Below are 12936 nucleotides of genomic sequence, written 5' to 3' on the forward strand. Positions count from 1 at the left end.
AATGTCGACCTTACACATTTGGCCCACAGCTTTAGGGATTTTGTGGACAAGCCCCATCCACAGACCTCAAACACTTCTTGTCTCTTTTTAGCCAGCATGACCCATAAAGAAGCCTGAAAAACTGTAAAGTCAGTTGAAAACCTTGACTGCTTTCCTAGAATTTAGGAAATCTACACATTGAAAACTTGGCTTTGAAGAAACACTGGTTTCTCTGGGTTAAGTTACTTCTGTGGCAGCTCCTTAAGTATGTATGGTCCTGCTGTACCCAGCCCCATGTCTGAAGGGCAGGTTGGCACCCCACCACTCCCCATGCAAGCTCTAGGGTCCCACCCCCTCCTGTAGGCAGCGGCAAGCAGCACAACACACAGAGGTCTTGGTTTTATACAGAACCTTTATTTGCAAACAGCTTGAAAGCAGCCATCCTGGGGGTGGTAGGGGAGAACCCACCACACCCTCCCCTCAGTATTCTTCACCTTCTTCAGCCTCAGCCTCCACGGAATCCACACCCACCTCTTCATAATCCTTCTCCAGAGCTGCCAGATCCTCGCGAGCCTCGGAGAACTCCCCCTCCTCCATGCCTTCCCCCACGTACCAGTGCACAAAGGCCCGCTTGGCATACATGAGATCGAACTTATGGTCCAGGCGGGCCCAGGCCTCCGCGATGGCCGTGGTGTTGCTCAGCATGCACACAGCCCGCTGCACCTTGGCCAGGTCTCCCCCAGGGACCACCGTGGGGGGCTGGTAGTTAATGCCAACCTGCCAGAGAAGGGGAAGAAGGCAGTCCGTGAAGCTTATATCAAACCTAGAAATGGTAGCTATTTTTCCTCAAACAGAAGACACCCTGCAGGTGACCAGAAGAATGCTCAGTTCGCCTCACAAATGTCACTGAGCCCTTCTCTGTGCCAGGCAGGGTGATAGTTCCAGACAAATAGAAAAGAACCTTGGAGGAAGCTACCTTGGCGGGATCCCAAGCTACCTAAAGGCTGTGTCCTAGCAACTGTGACGTGATGGGTGCCAAGGTGAGGAGTCTTCCCTCTGAAAATGTATGCTGCTTGTCTTCTTTGTAGATTACAATGAAATTCTGTAGCTAAACTTTTTCCACCCAGAGAGATTCAGAGTACACAACTCTTCCCCAAGATACCATGGGGAACATCACACCCACCAAAAAGGCCACTGTCGCTATGCAAAGGTAGCAGATCATAGGTCAAGAGTCATATGAGTGCTGCTACCACAGTAGCAGGAAATGGCCCATGTGCCTGCTTAAGTAGGGATGACATTCCAAGGTGGGGACCAAAGGGGAAGCATTCCAAGTTTCAGAACTTGGGAATAACATGACCTGAGGTCCTGGCAGCAGTGCACAGGGTCAACTAGAGCAGGGATCAACAAACTTGTTCTGTCAATGACAAGATCAGGCCAGGTGTGGTGGCTCAAGCCTGTAACCCCAGCACTTTAGGAGACCGAGGTGGGCAGATCACTTGAGGCCAGGAGTTTGAGACCAGCCTGGCCAACATGGCAAAACCTCATCTCTACCAAAAATACAAATATTGGCTGGCGTTCTTACCTGTAATCTAGCATTCTGGGAGGCTGAGGCAGGTGGATCACCTAAAGCCAGGAGTTTGAGACCAGCCTGGCCAACATGGCAAAACCCTGTCTCTACTGAAAATACAAAAATTAGCCAGGCATGGTGGCAGGCACCTGTAATTCCAGCTACTTAAGAGGCCGAGGCAGGAGACTCGCTGGTACCCAAGAGGCAGAGGTTGTAGTAAGCAGAGATCATGCCACTGCACTCCAGCCTAGGTAATGGCATGAGACTCTATCTCAAAAAAAAAAAAAAAAAAAAAAAAAGAGAAGATCATGATACAAATTCTAGGCCTTACAGGCCACATGACTTCTGTCACACCTATATCACTCTGCTATTGGATAGCAAAATCAGTCTGCAAATGAAGGGGTGTGGTGGCTGTGTTCAGATAAAGCCTTACTTAACAAAATTAAGCAGCTAGTGCTAACCCCTGAAGGAGAGGAAGAGAGGCCCAGAGTAGGAAATCCCAGTCAGACCCAAGTACAGGGGTCTCTCCAGAGGTAGTGGGGGTCTAAGCTAGAGGCGGCAGGGAAAACATAACACAAGCACATGTCCAACACAGAGAAATGTGACCAGATTTAGTGACCAACTATTAGAAAACCTGAAAGGGGACAGCAAAGTTTCTTTCGTGTCAGTGGAAGGTGGGGACAGATTTTATATCTGAGGCAAACCCAGGCCAAAATTGCTAGCTTCTCAGGAAAGAAAGATGTTGCTGGGTGTTTTTTTTCAGACAGGGTCTTGCCCTGTCACACAGACATTGGTGGTATCTCAGTTCACGGCAACCTCTGCCCCTCAGGCTCCAGTGATCCTCCCACCTCAGCCTCCTGAGTAGCTAGGACCACAGGTGCACACCACCACACCTGGCTAATTTTTTGTATTTTTGGTAGAGAGAGTCTCGTCCCATTGCCCAGGCTGGTCTCAAACTCCTGAGTTCAAGCAATCTGCCTTGGCCTCCCAAAGAGCTGGAATTACAGGTGTGAACTACCATGCCTGTTGCTGTTTTCATCACAAAGATTCATTCTTTCTTTAAATCAGTAATTCATTCCTTCTTTCTAAATCAAACACTCCATAAGACAGTGGAGTGAAGGACTTAGTGAAGCAGTTTATAGTAATGTTCAAGTTAAAATAAAATACATACACCATCCACGTGATTCCCCAAAATGCCCATAAAATTCCTACTAAGCTCAACCTATCTTTTCCACATGAATTCTAACACCCAAGAAAGGGACAAACATCCTTCAGAAAATAGCTTATAAAAAAAAAAATAAGCTATCTCATGCCTGTAATCCTAGCACCTTGGGAGGCTGAGGTGGGGGAATGGTTAGAGCCCAGGGGTTTGAGGCCAGTTGGGCAGCATAGTGAGGCCCTGTCTCCACAAAAAATACAAAAATTATCTGGGTGTGGCGGTGTACACATGTGGTCCCACGGTACTTGGGAGACTGAGGTGGCAAGATCACCTGAGCCCGGGAGGTTGATGGTACAGCAATCTGTGATCATGACACTGCACTCCAGTCTGAGTGAGAGTGAGATTCTGTCTCAAAGCAATAAATAAATGTGGCCAAGTGCAGTGGCTTGTGCCTATAATCCCAGCACTTTGGGAGGCCAAGGTGGGCAGATCACTTGAGGCCAAGAGTTTAAGACCAGCCTGGCCAACACGGCAAAACCCCATCCCTACTAAAAATACAAAAGTTAGCCAGGCATGGTGTGCATGTCTGTGGTCCTAGCTATGCAGGAAGCTGAGGTGAGAGAATTGCTTGAGACTGGGAGGCAGAGGTTGCCGTGAGCCAAGATCACACTACAGTATTCCAACCTGGGGGACAAAGTGAGACCCTGTCTCAAAAAATAAATAAATAAAGCTCGCCACAGGATGTATAGTGTGATGACTCAGAAAGAGTTCAAAAGACATCAATCGGCCAGGTGCTGTGGCTCATGCCTGTAATCCCAGCTCTCTGGGAGGCTGAGGCGGGCCGATCACCTGAGGTCAGGAGGTCCAAGACCAGCCTGGCCAACAGGCAAAACCCCATCTCTACTAAACACACAAAAATTATCCAGACGTGGTGGCGCATGCCTGTAATCCCAGCTACTTAGGACAGTGAGGCAGAAAAATTGCTTGAACCCAGGAGGTGGAGGCTGCAGTGAACCGATATAACACCATTGCACTCCAGCCCAGGCAACAGAGCAAGATTCTGTCTCCAAAAAAAAGACATCACTGAATCACTGATTACTCTGGTTCACTAATTCATGCCCATGTGCCTAGCCCATGGAATAGGCATGGTCTCCCCAAAGGATGCGGGCCTTTAGGGGCAGCGTTATTCTGTGCATCTGCTGTTTGCTGAAAGGACTGCACATGACCCAGTCATACCTTAAATCCAGTCGGGCACCAATCCACAAACTGGATGGTGCGCTTGGTCTTGATGGTGGCGATGGCTGCGTTGACATCTTTTGGGACCACATCCCCCCGGTACAACATGCAGCAGGCCATGTATTTGCCATGGCGAGGGTCACACTTGACCATCTGATTGGCTGGCTCGAAGCAAGCATTGGTGATCTCGGCCACAGACAGCTGCTCGTGGTAGGCCTTCTCGGCTGAGATGACCGGGGCGTAGGTGGCCAGGGGGAAATGGATGCGAGGGTACGGCACTAGGTTGGTCTGGAATTCCGTCAAGTCCACATTCAGGGCCCCATCGAATCGCAGGGAGGCCGTGATAGAGGACACAATCTGCCCAATCAGACGATTGAGGTTGGTGTATGTGGGACGCTCGATGTCCAGGTTGCGCCGACATATGTCATAGATGGCTTCATTGTCGACCATGAAGGCACAGTCAGAATGTTCCAGGGTTGTGTGGGTGGTCAGGATGGAGTTGTAGGGCTCCACCACGGCTGTGGAGACCTGGGGGGCTGGGTAAATGGCAAACTCTAACTTGGACTTCTTGCCGTAATCCACTGAGAGCCGCTCCATGAGCAGAGATGCGAACCCAGAACCAGTGCCACCCCCAAAGCTGTGGAAGATGAGGAAGCCCTGCAGTCCCGTGCACAGATCCGCCTGAGGAAAACCAGACAACGTGAGTCAATGCCCGTGGCAACCACGCCACCAACCTCCACCAAGCCAGGGCCTCTTCTCTTTGCCTCTGAAGAGTTGATATGGATTCAAATCATCCATGATGAACATGCATAACACTTCGAAGCAAAGAAAAGCAGATAAAGATCTACAAACAAATCACCATTACAGACTCGGTAGGACTGAAGATGCTGGTCTAAGTTTTTGTTTGTTTGTTTGAGACAGAGTCTTGCTTTGTCACCCAGGCTGGAGTGCAGTGGTGCAATCTTGGCTCACTATAACCTCCATGTCCTGGGTTCAGGCAATTCTCCTGCCTCAGTCTTTCAAGCAGCTGGAAGTACAGGTGTGCACCACCACACCTGGCTAATTTTTGTAGTTTTAGGGTAGACAGGGTTACACCATGTGTGACCAGCCAGGCTGGTCTCACACTCCTGATCTCAGGTGATCCACCTGCCTCAGCCTCCCAAAGTGCCGGGATTGCATGTGAGAGCCACTGCACCCGCAGTGATCCAAATCTAAGTTTTGATCAAATGATCACCACTTCACATTCTAAGGCCTACCCTCCCATGCGAGACAAAGCCCACCTGAAGCCTTCTCTTCTTACCAGTTTGCGGATCCGGTCCAGGACCAGGTCGACAATCTCCTTGCCGATGGTGTAATGGCCTCTGGCGTAATTATTGGCTGCATCTTCCTTCCCGGTGATCAGCTGCTCCGGGTGGAAGAGCTGCCTGTAGGTCCCTGTGCGCACTTCATCTACAAAAGAAGCCATGTATGCTGTGAATCTTTAAGGCCTGTACTCACCAAGATGGACACATTCCAGGACTGTTCACTTCTATAAAGTACATGCTGTTCCAAGTACGTGACCTACATGTTGTAGGTCAACAGTGGCAGTGTCTGGTAGAAAATGTCTGTGTGATAACCAGATTGCAAGTGCAATTTATGACTAGGAAGTTAAACTCAGCCTGCAGTATAAACAATAGTATGACCAGTTCCCAGTGAAAGGAAATAAGCTTTCCCACCCCTACACAGGTAATTCTACAGGTACCTAATTCTGTCCTACATGTAGCTACATCAAAGGCTGTTAAGTTAAAAACTCTTACAAACTGGGCAGTCACCAGTTCAGTGTGACTTCTGCAGGCAGTCCCATCAGGGCACCCTGTGTGGCCAGGGTGTCATAGGCTTTCAGGTGACACGATCATCTCCTGGGGAATGCGGGGCACTGAAAGTGCTTTGTAGTGCTCCTTGGCAACTACCTCAGGCTTCTAATCTGAAGGAAGCAAATGACTGTTCTGTACTTACCTTCTGTGCCTAAGATGGAGGTCAAGACTCTTGAGCACCAGCATAAGAGAGTGCATAGCATTGGGGAGGAAACCGGTGCCGCTGTACCCTGCAGGCGGGGCCGCCTAAGCAGGGCTGAGGCAGCCTCGAGGGAATCTCTCCACAGCCTATCTTACTGCTGGCAAAGCAGCTTTTCCCTGTACGTCAGGTGTTCCTAAATTAGGGGCCGAGTCTCACAGATATTTCATCACAAACCTTTCAGTTTATCCCCTAACACCACCATAGGCATCCACTTATCTATTCCATCCTTTCTGCAGGGGGATTCAAAGGAGCCCACATGGGGCTTTACCAATGCTCTCCCACTCTCCCAAGAAAGCTGCCATCCAGTGCCAGGGCACCTACCGACCACGGTGGGCTCCAGGTCCACAAACACTGCTCTGGGCACGTGCTTGCCAGCCCCAGTCTCACTGAAGAACGTGTTGAAGGAGTCGTCCCCACCACCAATGGTTTTATCACTTGGCATCTGACCATCAGGCTGAATTCCATGTTCAAGGCAGTAGAGTTCCCAGCAGGCATTGCCGATCTGGACACCTGCCTGCCCCACGTGGATAGAGATACACTCGCGCTGTGAACCAGAACATAAACGTGAGCCCATTGATTTCAAGGCAACTTGAGACTAAATGGCATGCGAAATATTCTAATTTAATATTTGTATAGTGTTTCAGTGTCTGGTGCTTTTACAATTGATATTTCCTAGAAGGGTTAGGCGACTGGCCCCGTTATCCCTGTGAAAACTAACTTGCTTTAAGCCATCCTAGCTACTAAGTTCTAGAAGTAGCCCTAGAACCTGTTTGCCACTACAGAAAAATTAAGTTATTTTAAAACTTAGAAGCCATGTAATGGCAATAATCAATCCCACATTATAGCCAGTCACAATAATTCTCTGAAGAATATATAGCAGTTTTCTTATTATGTCCTGACCAAAGGATAAGGTAGTCGGGTTGGGTAAGGAAATACAAAGTCAGTCCCATTTCACCCTGGTTCAAGCCCAGTGGCTCAGTGTGTGTCCCCCCTCTGCCCCCCAGATCTACCCTCCATCATTCACCATTGGCTCTGTGCTCCTGGTGGCTGACCCATGAGGACAGCATCAGAGGCCTTCCTCACCCTCTGAGTTCTTGCTGGTTTAGTCAATGGCAGGCAGCAGCAGGAGACTGGGAGGAGAGTGGCGTCAGGGTACTCCCTCCTTGGCCCCTTCCTGCCCAGCTGCCATGGGTGACCTGAATCCCTCCATCAAGGCCACACTTCTGGCAGGCGGGCCTCTTCACGAAGCTACCTTCTCAATTTCTTGGAACCACTCCCTCTCTCCACCCCTTGAAGCCTAGGAGTGTAATGGCTCCCAGATGTCATCAGTACCGGGACACTGCACTATCCCTTGGTGGTTTCTTTAAGCCCTGCCAAGCCAGGTGTGGTGGCTCATTCCTGCAATCCCAGCACTTTGGAAGGCTGAGGCTAGAGGATTGGTTGGGACCAGTTTGAGACCAGCCTGGGCAACATGCCGAGACCCTGTCCCTATAAAAAATTTAAAAATTAGCCAGGTGTGGTGGCACACACCTGTAGTCCCAGCTACTTGGGAGGCTGAGGCAGGAGGGCTGCTGGAACCCAGGGGTTCAAGCCTGCAGGGAACCGTCATCCTGCAGGCTGGAACCCAGGGGTTCAAGCCTGCAGGGAACGGTCATCCTGCAACTGTGCACCAGCCTGGGCAACAGACCATTGTGTTGAGCCCTGTCTCAAAAAAAAAAAAAAAAAAAAAATGGTTAACTGACAAACCATGGCTATTTAGACTTGGGAATCTGTTCTTTATGTTAATGGGTTGCTTTTTTAATTTGTTTTGCAGGCAGAATCTCTCTCTGTGGCCCAGGCTGGAGTGCAGTTGTGCCATCACGACTCACTGCAGCCCCAAAGTCCCTGGCTCAACTGATCCTCCCACCGCAGCCTCCCGAGTAGCTGAAACCACAGGCCCGCATAACCACGCCCAGGTAATTTTTGTATTTTTTTTTGTAGAGACCATGTTTCACTATGTTGCCCAAGATGGTCTTGAACTGCTGATATCAGGTGATCTGCCTGCTCTACCTGCCCAAGGGCTAGGATTCCAGGTGTGAGCCACCATGCCCAGCCTAACTTGTTGCCTTAAGGTGAATGCAGCAATGTTTCAGCAACGTGTGACCTTTAATTCCTAATCTGTCCAATGTTCACAGCCCCAACCCCCATCAGCAAAACAGTTTCCGGTAGCAAAGACTTCTGGACTGGAAAGCGCAGGCAGCGCCCTCCAGTTTTCAGGAGGTGACGCCACTATCTACTCTCTGGAGGACGGGACACCACCAGCGGTACCCCTCCACCTACTCAAGGTCGGCCGCTTGGTCTAAAACGAAAGCTGCTGTCCCTGCTCTGGGACCTGCAGCCCCGGGGGATGATCCTGTGTCCTCGTGTCCCGCCATAGACCCCGCGTCCTTCTCTGGCCTCCTCTCTGCCCCCAGGCCCGCAACATTGTCCGTCCGTCTAGCCGAGGCCAACTTCGTCTGCCTGGGCACCTGCCGGGCCGGAGTGGCCCGGGCCTTACCATGGTGAGCTCCGCCGCTGCAGCGCAACGCTACTACCCGACCTCAACCGCTGCCGCCGCACGCACAACTGCAACCTCCTGCTCTCGTGCGCTGCCCGGGATTGGCCCGCTGGTGCTAGGCCACCATTGGCTCGGAGTTCCTAAGAGGTGGACTGAGGACCGGATCCCAGTTGTGATTGGCCATTACTCAACACGTGTAATGGGGATGCTCTCTGATTGGATGCAGGATTGGCGGGAAGGCAGCGGTGTCATCAAAGGCTGCGTGGGTGCTGAGGCATTTCCGGAGTGTCTTCTGACGGGAGGAGGGGGGGGCTTGGAGCTGCTACTGTGTTGCCTTTGTAGGTCGCGGAACACAGCCTTGCACATAAGCTCCTAGCCTGCCACTGCCCCTCCCCGATTGCCCCCGGCCCGCCCTCCCCTCCCCCCCCCCCCCCCCCCCCCCGCCTATTCAGATCATTGCAAACAAGGACGCCTCTAAGAGGCCTTCCGCCATTGACCCAAGTCACAGCAGTAAGGCAGTCATCCCCCGTTCCCACCTAGCACCCAGGAAGTGGCAGGATTCTATCACTTTTGTGACTTAAAAGGAAAAATTGGGCCGAACGCAATGGCTCACACCTCCAATCTCAGCACTTTGGGAGGCCAAGGCGGGCCGATCACATGAGGTCAGGAGTTCGAGACCAGTCTGGCCAACATGGTGAAACCTTGTTTCTACTAAAAATACAAAAATTAGTCGGGCATTTTGGTAGGCATCTGTAATCCCAGCTACATGGGAGGCTGAGGTAGGAAAATCGCTTGAACCCAGGAGGCAGAGGTTGCAGTGAGCCGAGATCGCACCACTGCACACTCCATCTTTGGCAACAGAACCAGAATCCATCTCAAAAAAGAAAAAAGAAAAGGAAAAAGTGAGGCAAAATCAATGTAAGTGGAGAGGTTGGGCCAGGCACAGCAGCTCACACCTATAATTTTAGTGCTTTGGGAGGCCCCAGCAGGAGGCTGGCTTGAGGTCCGGACTTGGAGACCAGCCTGGGTAACGTGGTGAGACCCACCTTGCCCGTTTCTACAAAAAATAAAATAAAAAATAGCAAGGCATGGTGGTGCACGCCTATAATCCCAGCTACTTAGGAGGTTGAGACAGAAGAATTGCTTGAACCCAGGAGGCAGAGATTACAGTGAGCTGAGATCGAACCACTGCATTCCAGCCTGGGCTACAGAGCCAAACTCTGCCTTGGAAGAACAAAAAGTATAGTTGATTTGGGCCAAGTTTGAGACATGCAATCCTGGAGATGCAAGTTGTCTTAATATACACTCTGATTAGCGGCAGTTACAAGTGGGCTTTTAAAGGAAAAGAAGGGGCAGTTCCTAAATTGTTTACCAAGAATTTTGAAAATAAATAAATAGGAAAAAAAAAGAATTTTGAAAATAGAGGGGGAGTCTTGCTATGTGGCCCAGTTGATCTTGAACTCCCACCTCAGCTGGCCTGGCCTGAGGAATTTATATTAAAATCACATAAGCTATTTATTGGGCCGAGTGTGGTGGCTCACGCCTGTAATCCCAACACTCTGGGAGGCCAAGGGGCGCAGATCACAAGGTCAGGAGTTTGAGATGACCCTGGCCAAGATGGTGAAACCCTGTCCCTACTAAAAACACAAAAATTAGCCAGGCATGGCGGTGGGTGCCTGTAGTCCCAGCTACTTGGGAGGCTGAGGTAGAAGAATCGCTTAAACCTGGGAGGCAGAGGTTGCAGTAAGCCGAGATCACACCATTGCACTCCAGACAGGGCAACAGAGGGAGACTGTCTCAAAAAAATAAAAATAAAAATATGAAATGAAAACGCTATTTATTGGCTCTGCATTGTCTTTTGTATCACAGATTCCAGGAACAGGAAGATAATGGGTTAAGCTAGTCAGGAATAAAATGCCTTTAAACAGTCACCCGGGACATGGGTATGAGGTAGTGACTGAAGTCCCATATTCCTGACCTCTGTCTGGGCCTGATAGATTCTGCACACCTCTCATAACTCAAGGTGCTGTGAACACTTTTCTCATTTCTTTAGTGAGAGGGATTGGGTTTATGGCCACCAGGAAAGGGGAAGGCACACCTCTGTCCTGGAAAGAGCAGAGTGGGGACCCAATACCCATTTTGGAAGAGTTGAGAATAGTCACCTGATTTTTTTCTTTTTAGTTATTTTTTTGACACTGGTTCTCGCCATGTTGACCAGGCTGGACTCAAACTTCTGAGTTCAAATGATCCCCGCGCCTCAGCCCTCCTTGTAGGCTGGGACTACAGGCGTGTGAGTCTTCCCAGTTTGATTCTTCCATTCCTAAAGATCATCTTAGTGTGTATTCAGTTCTGGGAAAAGCACCGGAGGAAACATCCTGGCTTACCCCCAGCTCAACACCAGAACGCAGCACCCCATCTGGAGATGCCACCTGAATGGCATCTCCCTAGAAAGTGGTTAAGTAGGTCCTTAACTTTCCCTCCTGAGAGGAGAACAGAAAAGAGAGAGAGAGCTCCCCCAGTGGGATGGCACTCATAAGGTCAGGAGTTGAGACTTTTCTGTGGGCTTTGGGGGCTTCTGAACAGTGTGATCAGGTCTGCCCTTAGAAGGATGCTTTGGCAAAAGGAGAAGTGGCGGAGAGGGAGTTCTGCAGACAGCCAGGAAATCAGAGGAGGCCACTGGCTCCCTGCCTGCCTCTCCTCCCCAGAAGGGTGAATCCTTCTGTATTGGTCAGCTCTGGGCACAATACAAAAAAATACCTTTGACTGAGTGACTTAAACAACAAGGTGTTATTTTCTCACAGTTCTGAAGGCTAAAATCCCAGAAGCCTCTCTTACCGGCTTGCACACAGCCACCTTCTCACCATGTCCTCCAACAGGGTAGGGGGAGGTAGCATCCAAGATCTCTGATCTCTTTTTTTTTTTTTTTTTTTTTGAGACAGAGTCTTGCTTTGTCACCAGGCACCAGGCTAGAGTGCAGTGGCGGGATCTTGGCTCACTGCAACCTCTGCCTCCTGGGTTCAAGCAATTCTCCTGCCCCAGTCTCCCGAGTAGCGTGGCCTACAGGTGCACACCACCACGCCCAACTAATTTTTGTATTTGTAGTAGAGACGGGGTTTCACCATGTTAGCCAGGATAGTCTTGATCTCTTGACCTAGTGATCTGCCTGCCTCAGCCCCCCAAAGTGCTGGGATTACAGGCGTGAGCCACCACACCCGGCCAATCTCTGGTCTCTTACAAGGACACTAATCCTATTGGATCAAGGTCTACTCTTATGACCTCACTTAATCTTCATCAACTCCTTATAGGCCTTGTTGCCAGATACAGTCACATTGGGGATTAGAGCTTCAGTGTTTAATATTGGCAGCAGGGACACCATTCAGTCCATAGCCCTCCCCTTCCTCAGGGTTCCAACCACATCATGCACAGAACTCAGCTGCATCCACATCACACAGTGCTCGTCAGTACAGTCATGCGTCCCTCAGTGGCTGGGATATGGTCTCAAAAATGCATCATCAGGTGATTTCATTGATGTGAGACCATCACAGACTGTACTTAGATCAACTAAGGTGGTGCAGCCTATTGAACACCTAGACCACATGGTACAGCATATTGGCCCTCGGCTACAGACCTGTACAGCAAGGATCTGTGTATCTAAACACAGAAAAGCCACAGGAAAAATGTGGTACTATAATCTTATGGGACCACTGTTGCATATATGCTGTCTGTTGTTGACCGAAACATCATCATATGCCACATGACTGCAATATTTATTTTCCTGATTATAAAAGCAAACCATATTCCCAGTAGAGAGTGTGGAAAATTAGCAACAAAATATTTATTCTACTGTAAATGACAAAAGAAAAAGAAAAATTGAGCCTTGGACATGCCCATTTTTACTGTAAGTTATGATTCCATAACTGACTTGTGGTAAGCAGTGTTTCTGGCCCCTAAGTATTGTTACCTTGTGTATTTTATTTAGTATACATCACTAAAAAAAAGAGTGTTGTGAATTATTAAATCCTCTCAGTAAGTCAGCTAACAAAGTTTACATATAGTGACTACACAGAAAGGAACACAAATTATTTCTTTTGCTCAGATTCAGATAGGCTTGAGTGACAACTTGAGGACAAGGTGGAGCTTTGCCAAGATTTCTTGCAGCAGCTGCGAGGGACCAGAGAAGAACCACCTCATGGTGCAGCAGGAGCAAGACCTGTGCAAGGTAGTAGGCGGCTGGGTTCTGTGTGAGAAAGGCTTATGAGACTTTGCAGAGTTTTGTAAGGTTGAGTTTATACACATGTTTAAAGACCTCCTTGGGTCTCCCGCTCATGGACTGTCCCTGCTGCATGCAGGACACCAGGGCCAAGCCTGGTTCTAGGGCCTCTGCTGTGCCCAGTTGCTGCACAA

At 49.7% G+C, this 12936-nt stretch overlaps 1 protein-coding gene across 2 annotated transcripts; it reads right to left on the bottom strand.

Moving 5' to 3' along the window:
* Positions 1–371: 371 nt before the first annotated feature.
* Positions 372–6562, bottom strand: LOC116545637 (tubulin alpha-3 chain). Of its 2 annotated transcripts, none has more exons than XM_032272180.1 (4): positions 6318–6562; positions 5242–5390; positions 3942–4622; positions 372–756 (listed from the first exon to the last, which is right to left on the bottom strand). In XM_032272180.1, exons 1-4 carry the CDS (start codon positions 6436–6438, stop codon positions 460–462), a joined length of 1248 nt encoding a protein of 415 aa, XP_032128071.1. In that variant the 5' UTR covers positions 6439–6562; the 3' UTR covers positions 372–459. The 2 variants fall into 2 exon arrangements, with proteins under 2 accessions (XP_032128071.1, XP_032128072.1); XM_032272181.1 differs by lacking the exon at positions 6318–6562 and adding an exon at positions 5937–6032.
* Between the last annotated feature and the right edge of the window lie 6374 nt (positions 6563–12936).

Source organism: Sapajus apella, unplaced genomic scaffold (assembly GCF_009761245.1).
Source record: "Sapajus apella isolate SASKATOON/1434 unplaced genomic scaffold, GSC_monkey_1.0 scaffold318, whole genome shotgun sequence".
Lineage (NCBI taxonomy): Eukaryota > Metazoa > Chordata > Mammalia > Primates > Cebidae > Sapajus > Sapajus apella.

Excerpts from the sequence above, each read along its gene's own strand:
- LOC116545637 (XM_032272180.1), bottom strand. The coding sequence starts at position 6,438 with ATGCCAAGTGATAAAACCATTGGTGGTGGGGACGACTCCTTCAACACG. Across the intron at positions 4,623-5,241 it reads TGGACCGGATCCGCAAACTG|GCGGATCTGTGCACGGGACT; the intron begins GTAAGAAGAGAA and ends GGTTTTCCTCAG. Across the intron at positions 757-3,941 it reads GGTGCCCGACTGGATTTAAG|GTTGGCATTAACTACCAGCC; the intron begins GTATGACTGGGT and ends CTTCTCTGGCAG.